The sequence below is a fragment of the Carettochelys insculpta genome, chromosome 2 (assembly GCF_033958435.1).
Source record: "Carettochelys insculpta isolate YL-2023 chromosome 2, ASM3395843v1, whole genome shotgun sequence".
Lineage (NCBI taxonomy): Eukaryota > Metazoa > Chordata > Testudines > Carettochelyidae > Carettochelys > Carettochelys insculpta.
The window spans coordinates 109,048,201-109,068,085 of NC_134138.1; the positions used below are offsets into that span (position 1 = coordinate 109,048,201).

General features: G+C 49.1%; 1 protein-coding gene across 1 annotated transcript in view; it reads left to right on the forward strand.

Annotated features, from left to right (window-relative positions):
• The first annotated feature begins 6,440 nt into the window (after window positions 1–6,440).
• The window catches only part of CNDP2 (carnosine dipeptidase 2), a 28,538-nt gene continuing 15,093 nt past the window's right edge, over window positions 6,441–19,885 (forward strand). The window contains exons 1-4 of the mRNA XM_074985866.1: window positions 6,441–6,555; window positions 11,813–11,902; window positions 14,100–14,243; window positions 17,654–17,816. Of these exons, the coding sequence (XP_074841967.1) occupies window positions 11,843–11,902; window positions 14,100–14,243; window positions 17,654–17,816 (367 nt within the window). The 5' untranslated portion in view covers window positions 6,441–6,555; window positions 11,813–11,842. The remainder of the gene's footprint in view (window positions 6,556–11,812; window positions 11,903–14,099; window positions 14,244–17,653; window positions 17,817–19,885) is intronic.

Genomic DNA, 19,885 nt, shown 5'->3' on the forward strand with positions numbered 1-19,885 from the left:
GACCTTGAACAAGTTACCTACATCAGTTAACCTATCTATAACTTAGGAATGATTCTGCCTCATCACTTTGATAATTGTGCCGAGAACTGTGAATTAAACCCAATATAAATGCAATGTATTTATTGTTTTTAATAAAGCAGGTGGTGGATTGGAACACCAGCAATAGGCAGTGACGTCTTCAGAACAGACTGCAAACGTATCCAGGGTAACCAACACTCAGAACTTTATTGCTAATCTCCCAATATTTGATGTTTTTCTTAAAATCCCAGCTGGAATCATGTAATGACATAAGAGTTTTGCCTTTCTTTAAAAACAGTCCTTAATTTTCTTGACCTCATGGTTGTGAAAAGAAGCTTAAAGCATGAACAAAGTATAACCCACACACCTAATGGGTGCAGTTCACTGTCCTGTGTAGTGGCTCTGAGACCACTTGTGCAGAGAAAGGAGGCCAGCTGCCTTTTAGTTCAAACTGGAGAGGCTCCTGAGGTCCCAGATTTGAGTCTGCAAATAAAAGGGGCACCAAATGTTAGGATTACCATATTTGACTTTTGAAAAAAAGAGGACACCCCTAAAAGGAAGTGAATCTGTATCAGTATCTACCAACTTACATTGTGTTAATGTATGATGTGTACCATAATACATTAATACACCCTGAATTGGTAGAGGCTTATACAGATTCACTCCCTTGAAGAGGTGTCCTCTTTTTATTTGGTAACCCTCCCAAATGTGCCACTTAAAAAGCCATACAATTTCTTAAAAAAACACAAAACAGCAGTCCTGTAGCACTTTAAAGACTACCAAAATCATTTATTAGGTGATGAGCTTTCGTGGGACAAACCCACTTCTTCAGACCTGGAAACTCTGATAAAAGTAAACTGGCACACAAGAATTTAACAGAAAGGTAGAAAAAATTAAATGAAAACTGACGAATCAGCTACATAGGACAGAAGGAGGAGGGTATGTGGGGGAAGAGGAAGATTATTTTCTGCTAGGCCGCATCTACTCTACAGCCCCCTTTCGAAAGGACGGTTTTCGAAACAGAACATCAAAAGTCATTCTTTCGAAAGGGAGAGTCCACACAGACAAACAGGGACTGAAGGTGCGATCTGCTATTTCGAAAGTCCCGGAGTGCAATTTTGAAAATGAGCGTGCACACTATGCAGGGCGCTCTTTCGAAAGTACAGGTGCAGGAAGTCCCGTGGGCAGGGTCGCATGGTAGATGAGCCCTTCCTGGACCGCGGCCCGCTGTCTCCTTAAAGGGCCCCTCCATCCCATACGTCAGCCTGCACACATCGAGGGCCAGCCACCTGTCCCCAGGCTTGCACGCTGAGGAAATCAGAGGAAGCACCCCAGGCCCCCATGGAACCCGAGCAGCCCCCCATCCCCATTGAGGCTGTGGCCAGAGCACTGGATGTGGTCCTGGCTGCAGCGCAGCAGCAGCTATGGGCATCCAGCCAAATAGCAACCCTCCTGGAGGTCATCCTGAGGGCACGACATCCCCATCCGGTCCCTCAGGGCATCTGCCGCCTGTGGAGCTTCCTCACAAGCAGCGACTGGTGGGACTGGCTGGTGCTGGAGGGCTGGGGAGACGACTGGTGGCTACAGAACTTCCGCATGACCAAGGGGGCATTCCTAGAGCTGTGCCACTGGCTCGCCCCAGCCCTCCAGCACCAGGACACCTGCATGAGGCCAGCGCTCCCGCTCCAGAAAAGGGTGGCCATCGCCCTCTGGAAACTGGCCACTCTGGACAGTCACCAATCCGTCAGCCATCAGTTCAGGGTGGGCAGGGCCACCATGGGGGGCATCCTCAATGAAGTAAGTCATGCACATGCGGGGGCCAGGGGATGGGGGGCACTTCAGCCTGGCGCACCATCGAGGACGACAGGGCAGCCCCCACTGGGGATGGGACAGGGACGGGGACAGAGCCCCAGGGAGGCCTGCCCTGCAGGGGACAGGGATGGTCAGGCACACTACACCCCAACCCATGCTCATGACTGCATCCTCCTCCCGCTCCCTGCAGGTTGTCCAGGCCATCAACAGGGTCCTCCTGCGGCAGCTGGTGCATCAGGGACCTGGACGATGCCATCTGGGGCTTCGAGGAGTTGGGCTTCCCAAACTGCTTTGAGGCCCTGGACAGCAAGCACATCACCATCCAGGCCCTATAGCACAGCAGCAGGGTTTTCATAAACTGTAAGAGCTACCACTCCGTGGTCCTGCAGGCACTTGTCAATGCCAACAGTCGGTTCCAGGACATCTCTGTGGGCTGGTTCGGCCGTGCCCATGATGCCAGGGTGTTCCGGAACTCGGGGCTGGGCCGCCGCATGGCCAAGGGGAACGTCATTCCTCAGCGGAAGTTCCCCATTGGGGAACCACAATGCCACCCTGCATCGTGGCGGACGCGGCCTACCCCCTGCAGGCCTGGCTCATGAGGCCATACTTGGGACACACATAGCCCAGCCAGGACATTTTTAATGAGCGGCTGAACGGGGCCCACAACACGGTGGAGCAGGCATTTGGCCGCTTGAAAGGGTGCTTCAGATGCCTCCTCATGAGGCTGGAGGTGGGCCTCCCCAGTGTTCCAGCAGTGGTTGGGGCCTGCTGTGCACTGCACAACCTCGTGGAGGCAAAGCACGAGCCATTCGTGCATGGGTGGGCCGTTGAGGCAGGGCGTGGGTATGAGCAGCCCCCTGCTGCCCCATGCTGCGAGGCGCAGCGGGACAGGGTGAGGGCACAGGAGGCCCTGCGCCAGGCTTTGAGTGGGGACCGCAGTAACCACCCCACCCCCATGCACGTACATCCCACCCCCACGCACACACACCCCACCACTCCCACACATGCACAGAGGATCCAGATGGAACCACGAAATAAACACTTTACTTAACCACTACTACTGCTTTACTGCCTATGTACAGGGAGGGGTATCACAGAATGGGGGGCTGGGGGGAACTATATACAGGGGCATTGCAGTCCCAGGTGGTCACCCTCCAGGCCCTGGGAGGGCTGAAGGTAAGGGTGGAAGGCCCTATTCATTTATGGGAGTTGAGGGATGGGATCCCCATCGCCCACATCCGCCCCTTCCCCCCTGGGTCCGGGTGGTCCGTCGTGGCTCGGCTGGGGCGGGTGGCACAGGGAGGTAGGGGCGCTGCTGGTGAGGGGCCCCTGCAGGCTCCCTGGGTTTGGCATGGGAGCTGTGGAGGGTGGGGGGAATGGCCTCACCTTGGCCAGCCCTGGCCATCAATATATGGGCCGGCTGCATCAGGGCAGATGGGGGCAGGTGGGTTGGGACAAGGCAGAGAGGTCGGGCTCATGGGCGGGGGTGCACTGCAGGGGGTGGGGTGGGGGAAGAGACCGGGGGACTGGGGAGGTGGGGGCGCGGCTGGGTGATGGGGGGATGAGGGATGGTGGTGTGGGGGCAGGGGGGCGGGGGTGGGAGTGGCTTGCGATGGGGCAGCAGCTGGGTCTAGGTGGCCACCACGGCCCAGGTCAGGGCGTCCATGTTTGCCGTGACCCCATCCCAGGCCTGCTGCTCCATGGCAAGCCCCTCTCACAGCACACCAGTAAGGTCCTGCAGAGCTGCGGTATGGGCAGTGTCCACCGCCTCCTTGTCACTGCCCTGGTGGCACTGGCAGATGGCCCGGCGGTGACCCCGCACGGTCCCTGCTCGGGATGTGGGCCGCTCCCCCTCCCCCTCCGTGGTGGGGCTGGTCCAGTGACTAGCTGCAGGAGCTGTGGAGACAGAAGGGGAGGGGGGAATGGGCCATTAGTTCCAGGTGCAGGTCCCTGTGTCCTGCTCCCCCCCAGGGTACATGTCCCTGGGTGCCCCACAGGGGTAATGGGAACATGCCCCCCCAATGTTGTTCCCCACTCCCTCCAAGTCTGGGCAGCCCCTGATGCTGTCCCATCTGTGTGTGCTGAGTGCTGCGCATCATCCGCCTGAGCCCAGGGAGCATAGCTGTCCAGGGTCCACATGCACCTGGACTGGTGGCCGCGTGGGATGCCTGTGGCCACCCCAGGTGGGACCTGACACTCCCTCCCTGGGCACTAGGGAGGCCGGTGTGCATGCCACCTACCTATGGGTCCCTCTGGGAAGGCAGGCGAGGCACCGTCGGACAGGGCCCAGCTGGACGGCCCGGATGGGAGGTTGATGACGAGGCCCCCTCGCTTGAGCCCTCGTCATCGCTGGTGGGGTCAAGTCGCCTTGCTGTCTGCGGTCGCTTGGTGCTGGCTGACAATCCCGGGTGCTCCTCGCCCTCGGTCGCCATCTCTGGCTCGGTGTCACTGACGGACGTGTGAGGAAGATGGTGGGGGGGGTCTGGCCTCCTTCGGCCCCAGGAGGTGGTGGAGCTCTTTGTAGTAGGGGCAGCTTGTGGGGGCTGCCCCCGACTGCCCGGCTGCATCCTGGGCCCTGCAATACCCCTGCTGCAGTTCTTTCACCTTTGACCGGACCTGGTCCGCTGTGTGGGTGGGGTGGCTGCAGCCAAGCAGCCCCTTTGCCAGCCGCTGGAAGGTGACCACATTGCGGCGATGGACCCTCGTTTGTTGGAGGACCTCCTCATCCTCCCAGAGGGAGAGGAGGTCCTGGATCTCAGCCTCTGTCTAGGAGGGGGCTCAACGCTTTGGGGCCTGGCCTGCCTCCTGGGATGACTCCCCGCTGTCTTTGGAGGGCCCCTGGGGTGGGCAGGGTCCGGGTGGCTGGTCACGAGTCCGGGTGGTGTGGGGGACTGGCTGGCCGTCACGGTGGCTGGTGAGCTGGAGAGCAGCATGGCCTCACTGCTGGCTGCACGCTCTCAGATTCCTGCCTGAGGGTTTCTGGGAGCCTGCGTCCTCTTCAGCACGGTCGGACGCTAGAACCATAGAGCTCTGTCTGTGCTGTGAGCTGTGCTGCCACCTGCCAGCTGATCGCCGCCACGGAGGACTCCCTCGTTCGAATGAGTGGGCCACAGAGCGTCTACACTTGCTGTCTTTCGAAATGATCTTTCGAAGGAGGGCTCTCTTCCCATCCCGGGAACGGAACACCGACTTCGAAAGAACGCGGGAGTTCTTTTGAAGTTACTTTTGAAAGGTCGCGGGGTGTGTGTGGATGCTCTGCAGGTTCTTTCGAAAGAGCTCGGTCTCCCGATTCTAATTTCAAATGTACTTGCTAGTGTAGACGCGGCCCTAGTGTCTATTAAGTTCAATGAGTTTCCTGAAGTGACTATGAATATTGAAGATGAGGAAACTCTCCTTGTAATGCGTAAGGTAATTGCTATCCAGATTGAGACCCAGGTGTAAAGTGTCCACTTTGAGAATAAACTCCAGTTCAGATGTCTCCCTTTGTAATCAGGCGTTAAAGTCTTTTTGCTTTAGGATGCAGGTTTTCAGGTCTTGGATGCTATGGCCTGCTCCACTAAAATGCTCACTGGGTTTATGTGTATTCAGATTCCTGAAAGGACAGTTTCCCCATCTTTGGTATTCTCAGCACTTAACTTAATAGATATTTGCTGTAAGTAATCTTCTTCCCCCTCATCCCCTCCCCCAAGCCTTCCTCCTTCTGTCCTATGTAGCTGATTCATCAGTTTTCATTTAATTTTTTCTGCCTTGCTGTTAAATTCTCTGAGTGGCAGTTTCCTTTGATCAGAATTTCCAGATCTGAAGAAGTGGGTCTGCCCCATGAAAGCTCATCACCTACTAAATCATTTTGTTTAGTCTTTAAAGTGCTACAGGACTGCTGGTTTGTTTTGTGAAGAGACAGACCAGCACGGCTACCTCTCTGTGACTATTCCTAGATTTGTGCTTTTGCACACTTGGTGTGGACAATGGTGGGGTCTTGTCCAAAAGCTGCGGAAGACTCCCTGGACCATTATGCACAGCAGGGCTCGAGGACAAGCTGCCCTCTTGCCATTGACTTGTAAAGCAGGGATGTGAGCTCAGTCCTTGGAGGGGGCCATTTAGAGGTCTGGGGCAATTAAAAAAAAACTGCCAGGGATGGGGCTTGGTCCTGCCACGAGGGCAGGGAACTGGACTCGATGACCTCCCAAGGTCCCTTCCAGTGCTGTGAGCTAGATCTGTACGTATGTCGCCTTAAAAACAAGGAGAAGTCCCGCGCCACCTCGCAGACAAACCGAGGGACTGGGGCATAAGCTTTCCTGGGCACAGACCCGCTTGGTCACACGCACTGGGCGGGGGTTCCAGGGCAGCTCCTTCCCCCTTGCTTAAGATTCGCCTCCCTCCCGCGGCTTCTGCAGGACCCCGACGCCACCAGAGGAGGCGCTGGAGAAGCGCAGCCTCAGGCCAGAGCCCGCATCACGCTCCTCTTGAACCTGCCGCCCCACGTCAAGCCGCCCACTCCCTGGTTCTCAAACAGCGCCCCTCCAAGGCCGTTGCCCAGGCGATAACCACGCCCCCTCACTTCCTTCTTGAGCCGCTTTTTTTCCCCCGCGGGCTTGCGAGGCCCAGCGAGACTCTGATTGGCGCGCGCGGCGTTCCAAAGGGGGCGGGCTCACGGCGGGCTTTAAACGCCGGCTGCGGGGCGAGGCTCGGCGTGTAGCTGTTCGGCTGGGGCGGGGGCTGGTTAGGGTAAGTGGGCGCTGCGAGGGATGTCCGGGGGGTGGGGGGGTGCGGTTTGTCGCTGCCGTCTGCGGTTCTCTGCGCGGCCCGATGGCGGGGAGGGCCGGCTGTAATCCCCCCTCCTTCCCAAGCCACTGGTGCGGCTGGGAGCCCGCCGGGGCGCTGATCCTGTCCCGCGGCTGCAGGTCGCTGCGACGTGACGGCTGGCGGAAAGAAGCCCGGCCCGCTCCGCTGGGGGAAGTCCCCCTGCTAGGCTGCGCGGCAGCATCTCGCTGAGATGCGTGGCCCGCAGGCAGGTCCTTCGCCTTTCCCCTTCCCTTCCTCCTTCCCTTTTTCTGAGACCGGGACTGGAGCGCCTCATCCGATCCTCCAGCCCCCTCCTGGCCCGCCGCTGGGGCTGTCTGTGGGGGGATGATCCTGGCCGCACTGACAGATGAGAGACTTGCCACCGGAGGCTAGATTGACGCAGGGGCTCTCGGGGCTGCAGCGTAGCCCCCGCATGCTGTGGGTGCGGCGGGGCTGCAAAAGCAATTCCGTAGCTGTAGGCCTCCGTGATCACCACTATGTTGATTGTGATTGGCAGCTGGATCTTGGCACCTTTTCCTCTGGATCATGGTCTCTGTGCCTCTTAAAAGCCTAACAGAGCTCAGTCAGGTAGTCTAGGTGCCATGGTCCCATGCTGCTCTTGGAAGTGGCCAGCTGCTGGCATGTCTCTGTGGCCACCGGCAGAAAGGCGGGGAGGAGTGGAGAGGCAGCTGTGTGTGCTGTTCTCTGCCCCCAGCACCATCCCGACAGCTCCTGTTGGCCTGAGTCCTGCTGCACTGCTGGCTGGGAGTTGCCTGTGGTTGGTGCCTTCTGGCTGGGCCTTGCATATAGTACCCTTTCTGCACTAAACTCCCTCCCAGAGTCTGCACCCCAGTATCTGCCCCCTTCTGCACCCAAACTCCCCCATAAAAAGTAAGATCACAGCTATTGTAAGGGAAAAAATAGGATATCTAGCACTAATTAAACTATATGCCACATATTAACATCTTAATTTCTCTGCCAGGAAAAAGAATGGTGCAAATAATTAAGGAGTTGACCTGCAAGTACCTGAAAGATAATAAGAGCATAGGTAACAGGAAGTATGGATTTGTAAAGAACAAATTATGTCAAACAAATCTGATAGCTTTCTTTGACAGAATAACAAGCCTCATGGCTAAGGAGGAAGTAGTAAGAGGTGATATACTAGACTTTAGTAAGGCATTTGATATGGTCTTCCTTGACCACCTTATCGGTAAACTGGGAAAATGCAACCTAGGTCTGGCTACAGTAAGGTGAGTGCATAACTGGCTGGATAACCACTCGCTGAGAACAAACATTATTGGTTCACAGCCATGCTGGAAGGGCATGACAAGTGGGGTTCTGCAGGGTTCAGCTTTGGGTGTAGTTCTGATTAATATCTTCATTAATGATTTAGGTAATATCTTAGAAAGAAAATAATTAATTAAAAGAGAAGTTTAGTATAGTGTTATAGCCTTGATGTCAAAATTGTGATTATTTTGGTTTTAAATAAGTAAAAAACTTGCATGCAAGGAACAGGATGAAAAATCCCATTTAGTTGGTAAACCAGTTAAACTAGAGTAGGAGGGTGGCAGGGGATGCCACTCCAGCATTGGAGTAGGACCCCTACTGTGGATGGGAACTGCTCTGCCCATGGTGGAGCCCCCTCATGGTAACCTTTGGCTGCTCTGGCCCAGCTGGAGTGGCCCAGCCTGAGGTGACCCTACAGGAAGAGAGCAAATCCAGCCCATATGGGTGGCAGACTCCAGAAGATTGCTGAGAGGGTGTACCCTCCGTGCAGAGAGGTCTACTGTTGACATGGTCTTCTCTCTAAGGCAGCTGCAGGAGAAGTGCAGGGAGCAGAGAAAGCCACTCTACATAGCCTTCATCGACTTGACCAAGGCTTTTGACTTGGTCAGCAGGGATGGTCTGTTCAAACTGCTCCACAAGATAGGCTGTCCTCCACGGTTACTCAAGATGATCCAGTCGTTCCACGAAAACATGAGAGGAACCATCCAATATGACGGCGCATTATCGGATGCTTTCAGAATCAGGAGTGGCGTCAAACAAGGATGCGTGCTTGGTCTGACACTGTTCGGGATCTTCTTCGCGCTCCTCCTGAAGCACGCCTTTGGATCTTCAACAGAGGGCATCTTGCTGCACACAAGATCTGATGGGAAACTGTTTAACCAAGCAAGGCTGAGAGCTAAGACTAAGGTGCGAGAAGTCCTCATCAGAGACATGCTGTTCGCAGACGATGCTGCTGTAGTGTCTCACACAGAAGACCAGCTTCAAAAACTGCTGGATTGGTTCTCCAAAGCGTGCAAGGACTTTGGGCTTACCATCAGCCTAAAGAAGACAAATGTCCTTGGTCAAGATGTTGCTGAATCCCCATCAATCAGCATTGACAACTATACGTTAGAGGTTGTCCACGAGTTCGTTTACCTCGGGTCCACCATCACTGACACCCTGTTGTTAGACACTGAGCTAAATAGGAGGATGGGAAAAGCAGCCACAACTCTGTCCAGACTGAGCAAGAGAGTGTGGAATAACAACAAGCTGTACACTCACACCAAAATGCAAGTCTACAGAGCCTGCATCCTCAGCACCCTCCTTTATGGCAGCGAGACTTGGACCCTGTATGCCTGCCAGGAAAAGAGGCTGAACGTCTTCCACTTGCGCTGCCTCAGGCGCATCCTTGGAATATCATGGAAGGACAGAGTTACCAACACAGCTGTCCTCGAGCAAGCTGGAATCCCAACCATGCACACCCTCCTCAGGCAGCGTCGGCTCTGCTGGCTTGGCCATGTCCACAGGATGAACGATGGAAGGATTCCAAAAGACATCCTGTATGGTGAGCTAGCCTCTGGCAAAAGACCCCCCGGACGCCCCCAGTTGCGTTACAAAGATGTCTGCAAGAGAGACCTCAGAGAGGTAGACATCGAGCTGGACAACTGGGAAGAACTAGCAGATGACCGCGGCAGATGGAGGCAGGGGTTACACAAGGGCCTTCAGAAGGGCGAGTTGAAGATCAGACAGCTAGCAGAGGAGAAGCGAGCACACAGAAAGCACAATAAGGACTTGCCAGACACCCACTACATCTGCAAGAGATGCAGCAAGGACTGTCACTCTCGTGTGGATCTTTATAGTCACAATAGACGCTGTAAATTAAGTCTTACATTGAAACTTTAAAGGGTGCGATCCATAGTCTGTGCAGACTGAAGGATGCCTACTACTACTGGGTAAACCATTTAGGCTGAGGCTTACCAGTTAACTGGTAAATGTAGACATTCCTGACAGGGCCTTGTTGTCCCCTCGCTCTGCGGGCAGCTGTCTCTTCCAGCCCCTGCCCTGGAAACTCTGCCAATGGTGCATTGAAGGAATCTTGCAACTCTGTGTTCTGCCCTGCTGTCTAGCCTTGATACTCATGGCTGATTCATTGGACTGTGGCTGGAAATGACTGATGGTGGAAATGTGTGAAGCTACTACTTTCTTCAGTTCCCTCCTCAACTTCAGGTCTCCTTCTCTGTACCTGGCTTAAAAATATCAGTCTGTCTGCACCCCTTCTATTTTCTGTAGCCTGCTTTATTCACTGGTAACCACCACATGATACACCATATGGTTGGAAACTGGGATCAGTAGCTTCAAGATACTCATGCTTTCCTGCTTTTCATTCCTGAAAACTGGTCTGTAGGGTGTCATCTGTGCAGTGCATTATTTGTGGGTCACAGGGCAGTCCTCTGCCCACAGTCTAAACCAAACAGGCAGAATAATTAGCAGACTAGCTAATGATCTTGGCTATAAATAGGTCTAATGCTTCCAGCTAGCCTAGAGCAGGTGTGATTACAGACCCCCACAAACAGTGCTGTCCTCAGGAGCTTCAGCCTGTGACCTGAGAGGAGCACATTTTCCTACTTTTCATAAGAAGTGTGGCTTGACTGTAAAGGGTAACCTGCGCAATCTCAGTGGTTATGCACAAGGACACATGACAAATTTAGTGATGGGGCCTCATAGTAAACTTATTCTATTGTATCCCTTATGAATAGCTCTGTAATCTACCCGTGTGTACTGTGGTATGATTAGCAAGTTACCTTTGGGAGTCTGAAGGGCAAGGAATCTAAGTGCCATCTTGAATAGAGACCTGGATCTTTTCAGTATTGATCCAGAAGGCGAGCGTGAGGCAGTATTACTTCTAAGTGTGGCTTAAAACTAATTCTGGGGGTGGGGGCTGAGGGGGTAGACATTTCTAACGGGGTGATTTGAACATGGTTCCTATGTAAACCATAATTCTGCCTAACTAAACACATACTGTCTTTCCATTATAGACGTTACCATACCCCACAGATGTTGATATGAGAACCACAGCTCAGCATATTTATTATTGTTGGGCTCCTTTAATTTTAAAGGTCATCTATAGAGCACTGCTATACCTTCCTGTGTTTCACTTCATTGTTCAGAGGAAAAATCATAAGTGACTAATAATGGATTACACGTAGCAGATTCACTGATTATTGGAGACAATGGGCATTTTTAACACAACCTTGGCTTATTAGCCCATCAGATATCCCTGAGAAGCAAAGTTGATTTGCCCCGTCTCAGCAAGAAAGAAATTCTGTGGGAAGTGTAGATGACATTCTCTCCTTTAGGTTCGGTGCTTGTCTATTTGGTCTAGATTGCTGAATGAGCTGGAAAATATCAATTTCCTTCCATTTTATAGCTTGCCTAATTCTCTAAAATACAACTTTTGGAAAGAGAACCCAATGCAGAATAAACAAAATGGTGTCAAAGATTGAATTTGGATTAAAGTTAGGACTCAAACGAGACTTAAACTACAGTATAGTTACATGTCACAACTGAATTGTCACTCTTCACACTGGTGCGAATGTAAAGCTTAAACAAAAGACATTGTGGTCTTGGTTGAATAAGCTGGATTTAAATTGCTGACTGCATAAATGCATTCTTTAGAAATATAAATTATGCTTTCATAATGTTACTCACCAACTTAGTCACTGCTTTACTGGGTCTTAATTCAGTTTACACTTCTGTTCAGCTGCAGTCTTCAGTCATGTGATCTCCAGACTGAGAGTGAATTGCAACATACATTCTCAGACTCCCCTAACTTTACTAGATATACAGCTTTGAAGAAGGGTGGAGTTCCAGTGGTAAAACTTTAAGGAGAAGTTGGTTTCTCAAAATTCCTCCATCAGTTTCTCTTTCCTCCTAGAGTTTTCAACAACTTCATTCTGATTGGAAAATGCCTGCCCTCAAAAAACTTTTTCAGTACATTGATGAGCACCAGGACCTCTATGTTGAGGTAAGAATTCTTTTACACAGCTATTAAACTGTAAAATCCTACTGTCCTATATGACAGATACTGTAGAGCTATATAAAATTGGAAAGAATGTCAGTAAGACTGTCAGTTTCATTATTTGTATTCTCTGGTTCTACTGGTTTCCCAGTAATTTAAGTGATGTGCAATTTTGTGGCTGGGGAGACTGTAGCATATCTCTGAACATAAGATAACGCTACCCTATGGCTGTGTCTACACTAGTTCCCAACATTGAAGGGAGTGGGGTAAGTAGGGCGTTAGGAGATTACTACTGAAGTGCTGTGGTGCATATGCAGCATTTCATTAAGGTAATTCTCTCCCCGTGGCAGCTTCGGGTGGCAAACTTTGAAGTGCAACCTTGCGTGTAGCCACAGCTAACCCACCGGTATTTCGAAGTGCCCGGGCTACTTCAAAGTTGCTTTACTCCTCAAAAGTGCCTGGGCACTTAAGTACCCACGGGTTACCTGCGGCTGCACTCAAGCCGGCACTTCAAAGTTTGCTGCTTCGAAGTTGCCGTGGGGGGAGAATTAAGTTAATGAAGTGCTGCATATACAATGCAGCACTTCATTCATAATCTCCCAGCACTCTACTTACCCTGCTCCTTTCGAAGTTGGGAGCTAATGTAGACACAGCTTATGTTTAGCAAAATGTCTAAACTGCTAGTGAACAAGCAGGAGAGTTTTTTCAGTACAGCAATCGCTTTCAGAGTGCTTCATGCATTTCAACTGACTTTCACAAATTATACAAGGTAAATGTTCTTACAGTGAGAACTTCCAGTGAGTTGTGCAAGGCATAGAGGAAGTTGGTTTCAGCAACAGGGTTCAGATTTGGTAGTTCCTAAATTCCTGTTCTGTGCTGACAACATACATTAAACCTGGACAGACTGGAAAAGTTGCTGTATTAGGTCATTCATTGGCTAATGATCAGATACCTCAAATATCAGAGGGGTAGACATATTAATCTATATCTGAAAAACAGCAGGAAGTCATGTGGCACCTTATAGACCTGTGCTGTCCAATATGTCTGCTACTTGCCACGGGGTGACCAGGACACCATGTTGTGGTGAATACAGCGGGTTGGCCAACCTGTGTCCCTCAAGCTGCATGTGACTCTTGGAGCCTTTAAATACAGCTCATCCTTACGGCTGCATATGGGGAGTGCCATCCACCTGTTCCATGAGTGCACTCCACCACTTGGTGAGAGAAGTGCATGGTGGCCCCAGCAGCGGCTCTGGAAGCTCTGGTATTGAATTAGAATGGGAGGGCTGGGGGTGCCTGGCTCTGAAGCAGGGGGATGGCATTTATTGCAGGGGTGTGGGGGCTAGGAGTGCGAGTAATGTGGCGAATATGGAAAGACAACCATAAGTATGGCGATCTTTGAATTTGTATTGGACACACCTGTTATAAAGTAACAACAGATTTTTTTTGGAGCATAAGCTTTTGTGGGCAAAGACTCACTTCTTTGCCCATGAAATCTTATGCTCCAAAAATCTGCTTGTCTGTGAGGTGCCCCAGGACTTTTTTTTGTTTTTTATACATGTCAGGCATTCTAGGAATATCTAGACAGAAAAAGGGCTGTTGCATGCTAGATTTTCACACATTGCTTAGGAGAATGGTAATACAATTCTCATTTATCAAAACTTCTGGAGGAACTTCAATATAGCGCTTAAACTTTGCATGGCTCTTGTGTCAGTAAGGATATAGGAGTAATCAACACAGGTGCCCAAGGCTATATTCCTGGGACCACTAATGGGAAAGGCAAGAACTAATCTTTTTCAAAAACCTGTTAAAACAGGTATGGCACTAGATGGTGAAGAAAAGCACCACTAGTAGAAAAGTAGGGCATGTCTGTGCTGTAATGCACTTATATTCTTGTACTAAGTCAGTAAAGACTGAACACTTTCCTCCTTTTGCTACTGTATATGATTGTGGTGGGAGAGACATGTTCATCAAAAGTCATCTATGCAGAATGCTTTTTCACTTGTAACTGCTATCGTATTGTACTGACCCTCAATCACCAAGTCTTGTTAAAAAAAAAAAAAACAAAAAACTGTACAACCAAAGGTTAATATCAAACTTGTACACTACATAATGCATTGCTAAAGTGCCTTTAATCAACTACACTGAGCAGTCTGGATACACACGCAGTAAACCTACTCAATAAATCTCTTGTCTGCAAATAGCGGCTGGCCCAATGGGTGGCAATTCAAAGTGTGTCGGCATGGCCAGAAAAGAGGCAAGAAACGAAGCGAATGATGGAAGTTGCTGCTAAGGACGTTGAGCGACTGGGTGGCACAACTGAACTCATAAATATCGGCACCCAAAAGGTATGAAGAGTTGCTTAGGGAGTTGCTCCCACGTTATTAGAAGATATTCCTCTGGCAGAATACTTGCATCCTGCAAGCCAGTTAGATCACTGAAAAAGTGACCCCAGCATCAGGCTGTAACCTATATGTGGGTGAGCAGCAGTTGCCCAAATGGGAGCAGGTTCCTATTTCTCCTACTGCCCTGTGCGAAGTCTCTTGTTAACACTAACTTGTTCAGTTACTGAGACCTAGTTCACTTCCGATCCCAGATCTGATCCCCAAAGTAGATTCTGTGGGAGTATGTGCTACAATGTTAAATGTTTCAGGAGCTGTAGACACTGATAACAAGAGTCTGGGACGTACTGAAGGAACAACTGAAAGTGAAGAGTCATAGTACAAGTAATACACGATAATGTGTGTGACCACACAATTTAAATCTAAGCCAGCAGATAGCAAATGTTTCACGCATCCTGTTGCTCCCAGAGGTCATTAGGAAATGGTATTTGGAGAGTTTCTCAGGCTAACTGGATCTTCTGGGTTTAAATTCTTCTTACTCTTACTTCAGAAACTATAATTTGGAACAGGCATAGCCTACTATAGGCAGGGCTTGACTTGACTCAGTGCAACACTGGCAGTATTTCTGATGCCAAACTTGTAAATTGCTGTGCTGTTCTGGTAACTGCAGAGTGTAAATGTAGGGGGAATTATGCACACAATGAACGTGACTTTCTTGGTAAATACTAAGAGTACTTATTTACCAGACAGCATGCCTAGGTTTTTGACACTGCACAGACTTTCAACAGCACAATAGCTGCATTGGTTATGCAGTGTCTCTCATCAATTATTTCTATGTTTATAGTCTAAGGCAGGGCAGGGGAAGCTTGGTAGGGCTGGGTGAGAGTTATTGACCCACAGAAAAATGAGTTAGGGGCCTTCACACAAGTGAAGTAAAAATTTTAAAAAAAGAAAAGAAAAAAAAAAACCCCAATCAGGGCCCAAAGGTGTGTTGGGGTGGAGAGGGGAATAGACAACACTTCACTTTCCTCAAGCTTCAGCCCCATAGGTGGGGGGCGGGGGGAGAAACTGAGGTTTAGAGCTAACCCCTAATGCCAGATTAACTCTTCTGGGCACCCCTGCCCCCCCACCAGCACTGGAGTGGGGCAGAAATTGGCTGCTGGTGTGGCAGAGACCAGGTGTGGGAGGGAGGTGAAGGGACAGGAGATGGGGGTGCCTAACTGGTGAAGCTCCCAAGGTGACTCCGTGCAGAAGCCATGCACTGGAGGTTCCTCTAATCTAAAGAATGGTCTTTGCCCTGTCTTTTTGACTTATCTAGATGCAAGCCTAGTTTAATATTTAAGGGGATTAAAGCTTGTTCCAGGTAGTGAGATGGCCTGATAAAAGCATATTTGGTGATGGAGAACATCTAGGCATAAAATCCTTGAAAGAATACGACTTGCTAAATATGACCCCCTCAAGCTACGTGATTCTTGTTGGCACATAAACAGTACCAAAAATAACTGAAGGAGCAGGATTTGGCTTCAGAGCGGTGCTCCATGTAAGCTGAGCACAAGAGATTCAGGTGCTGTCCAGCTGATTCGCAGAGCACTCACAGCCACCTTTAGTAAGCGGTACATGTTTGGTGGTGGTGCCCATCCTCATGTGCCTTGAGTCACATACCAAAATTTATCCTGCCCATGATATGGGGGGTAAAAATGAGAGGGAACAGTGCTTCTGAGGTCTTCCGTTGACAAATTACGGCCAAATAAAGGATATGGTGACTGTGTACTGAGATTGGTGCATCTGTTGTGAATTTTTTTGAAGTGATGCAAAGCAATTATTTTAAGTTTCCTGTTCTCCCTTTCTCCCCACCCCAAAACGTGCTTGCCTGTGTTAAACTGAAGGTTGGAATTGCACCTAGTGAACTTAAAACTTCAGGCTGCTGTCTTCAGTTTTGTCCTGAAGTGCATTTAAACACCATGCCAGTATTGTACAATTATCTCTGATAAGTGTTTGTGTCATATAAATCTCTTTATTGGTGTGTGACAGTAAGCACATGGTAAATTGCTGAACCCTTGATTGTAACATGTAACTTAATGTGTTCTTGGGCTCCGCCTCTGCTACATGGACAGCTTTGTTTAAAAGAACTGCTTTGTGATGCAGTTTAACTGCCTAGAACAGTTGTGATGCTAGTTGTAGCCCCATGATAGATGGCGAAGTATGAGCTGTGAATCAAAACTTTCTATTACCTACCCTACTTTGCATTCTGGGAAAAGAGTTACCACCTTGCCAGAAGACAGTGTCATGTTGAGGCAGTATATGTGAGCCAGCTAGAATCTGGGATGTTCGAGTGACCTGAGCTAGACCACTTCAACAGGCCAAGTTAGAGGTCTTGCCTATTTGGCAAGAAAGCCAAAAAAGCTTTCAAGATGAGTCTGCTCAGGCCTTTGACATGGGAGAAGTATGACTAATAAACATAACTAAGTGTAAACCATGTGTATAGACACACCAGATTTAGAGGTAGGTATGCCACGTCCTTTTTAAAAAAAAAAAAAACTTACGTGGGCAAGGCCACAGAAGAACTTAAGAGTACAGAATCGAATATGAAACTTGAGTTCAGCTCTTCATATGCTTTTGTTAATGTTAGGGATCAAACACCACACCTTGTGTTTTAGCAGCTTACCTTATGTAGAGAAGTCTTTTTCCCCTTAAAATTATAGGCAAGAATGTTAAATTTAAGTTCATCATCCAAAGTACTTACACCACGTCAGTGTTTTTGCTGCACTTGTCTTGTAAATAACATTCTCTCAAACTTGTATGGTCCGGCTGTGCTTGGTTTGCTGAAAACTTGGGCTGGGTGCAGGGAGCAGTTAAAACTACTCAGACGATATGCTTTTAAATAAAACCAGGGCTACGTCTACACTAGAGTGATCTGGCAACTGAAGTTACTGTCAGATCTTCCAACAAAACTTCCGTTGACTGATTGCAGATGGCGCTGACAAGTGGGCAGACTGCCTGGCTGCACACTCAGCAGAACAGCTGACCAGAAGCACAGCAGACCAGTCTGCTGAGGGGGGGCCTCTGTCGACAGACAAGGCTTCTGGGTCACCAGAGCATCCACAAACTATTTTTGTTGACAGAGCTTGTCGGGAAGGGGGTTCTGTCTCTTCCCCACAAGATGGAAGTCTGTCAACAGAATTGCAAAGTTCTGTCAACAGTATATCAGAGTGCATTGTTAGTGTGGACAGTCTGCTGGTTTTGTTGACAAAATGCCTGTTGTGTTGACAAAACCCTGTAGTGCAGACATAGCCCAAGTGTGTGTGGTTTTACATTCACCTGCTCCTACAAAACCAAATTATGGGTCTAAAACTGTAAGTACTTTACTCACTCATCTGTTACAACAGGATACTTTCTAAAGTTCCTCTTATTTCCAGCTCCCTGATGGGTCAGAGATCCCATTACCACCTATTATTCTTGGCAAACTTGGCTGCGATCCACAAAAGAAAACAGTGTGCATTTATGGGCATCTGGACGTCCAACCTGCAGCCCTGGAAGATGGCTGGGACAGTGAACCCTTCACCTTGGTAGAAAGAGATGGTAAGAGCTATAGGCCTTCTAGGGAGAGTCCTAACAGGTGTTATCTGGAACTCCAAACTGGGATGCCTTCCCCTGTGGGTAGGGTGGAGAAAGTGCTGGAACCTTTTTCCAAACTTTCAAACCTTCCTTAAGAACAAAATAATGATCCAGTCCTGCTTTTGAAGGAAGGGGAAAATGTGAACTGTCCAAGTTAGACATGTTTCCTTCCCTCTCCAGCAATTCAAGCAGTGCTTGCACATTCTTTCCCTCATTACCACAATGAAATGGCAATGTTGAATTTGCCATCTCTTTCTGTGATAACTGACTGGTCGTAAGCAGTAGGTTGCTAGGGATGAATTCTTCTGTGGTGGAAACTAGCAGAGCAAGGGAAGTAACTCTGATCACCATTGACTCTGGGATTCTGGGCTGCATAGGGCATTAAAATGACACCTGTCAGGACTTAAACAGTCCTGACGCCCTGGTTGATGCACCTTCCCGGGGCTGCCATGTGACTTGCAGCACAAGCCAGAAAGGACATTCTGGTGTCTGCTTTGTCTCAGGCAGGTGGTGTTTCCCACTGCCTATGGGGTGTCATAGAACAGTGTAGCTTGCCTTGTACAAAACTTGTGCTTGGGGAACTTTTCCCTTGGGCAGACTGACCCAAAAGGCTATGGGATGCGGCGAGGGAACACCTCCCCTTGGGTGATCATACGACTACTCCTTTGATACGCATGCAGAGCCAGCCACAGTGAAGTCTCTTAAAAATACTATTTTCCTCTCTCCTGATTCTTTAACACCTGTGCTACTGAGATTTCTCTTTATATTTCAGCAGACCACAAGCTGTCTATAATTTGTCATACAACCTTTGAATCTCAAGCTCTATCTTAAATGGATCTTATCTTTTCAATAGCATAGCCTGTTTAACCTGGCGTATGTATTGATCAGTGCTTTACAAACAGGCTACTTAAACCCTGTCACTTTTTGATACCCACTTGGTGTTGCTGAGCTTCAAGTGTTTGGAGTAACTTGGATTTGATAGTGTGGCTAATTAAATCATTGCTGGTAGTTAGTAAAAGAGCTGCACAGATTCTGTGCTATTGGAGCAACACAAAGTAGTACAGGTTGCACTTCTCAAATCTGGTACTCTCTTATCCAGCAACATCCATGGTCTGGGTCCTGGCTGGCCTTAGGTTTGTAGCAATGACAGGTACATATCAACCCCTTTACTTTATTTTTCTCATGCTACACACAGCTTGGTTAAACTCTAGGGCTATGTCTATACTATACAGTTTTTGTAGACAAAACTTGGACTGTGTATATGCACAATGTGTTTTGACAGAAACTCAACAAAAAAAAAATGTATAGAGGCTCCAGGAGGCCCTTTTGTTGCCAGAGCAGATCAAAAGATGAATCCGCTTTTATGTGTAGATGTGATCGGTCGACCAATGTGTTGTCAGAACCTGTCTTCCAACAGTATCTTCTGTAGACAGATGCTTCTAGTGTAGACATAGCCTAGGACTGAGCTCATAATACTTCATGTGTCTATTGGTTACTGCTTCTTGGCTTTAGTAAACTGCCTTAACAGACTTGAGCTTAAAATCTCTCAACATTGGTAATAGTAGAGAAGGGGTGTGTGTGTGTGTGTGTGTGTGTGTGGTGGGGGGCAGGGGTTAAAGGAATCCATCTAATAGCCAAATCACCAAATACTTGATTCTACCTCTAAATGGCCAAGGCTGAGACTTGGCATGTAAATTATCAGCTTAAATGTAATTGCCTGTGAACATTGAGACTGATAGCAATTTTTAGTCACTTCAAAGATTAGAAGCTGAACTAAACAGGAAAGCAGCTATACAAAGGAAGTGTGTTTCTGGAATGTAACACTATACTTTTGTTTTGTGAGAATGTTTAGACAGTATGTTTTGTTTGTATGAAGGTGAACTCCTTCGCCTGCAGAGTACCCCTTCAAATACTAAATGTTTTTAAAAAGCAGTATCCTGCAGAATATTTGTCTGCTGACTGAATGTTTGGGGGGTGGCAGAGGTGGGGTGGCAATTCCATGCCTAGTTAGATTTCAAAGACCAGAGGGGCTA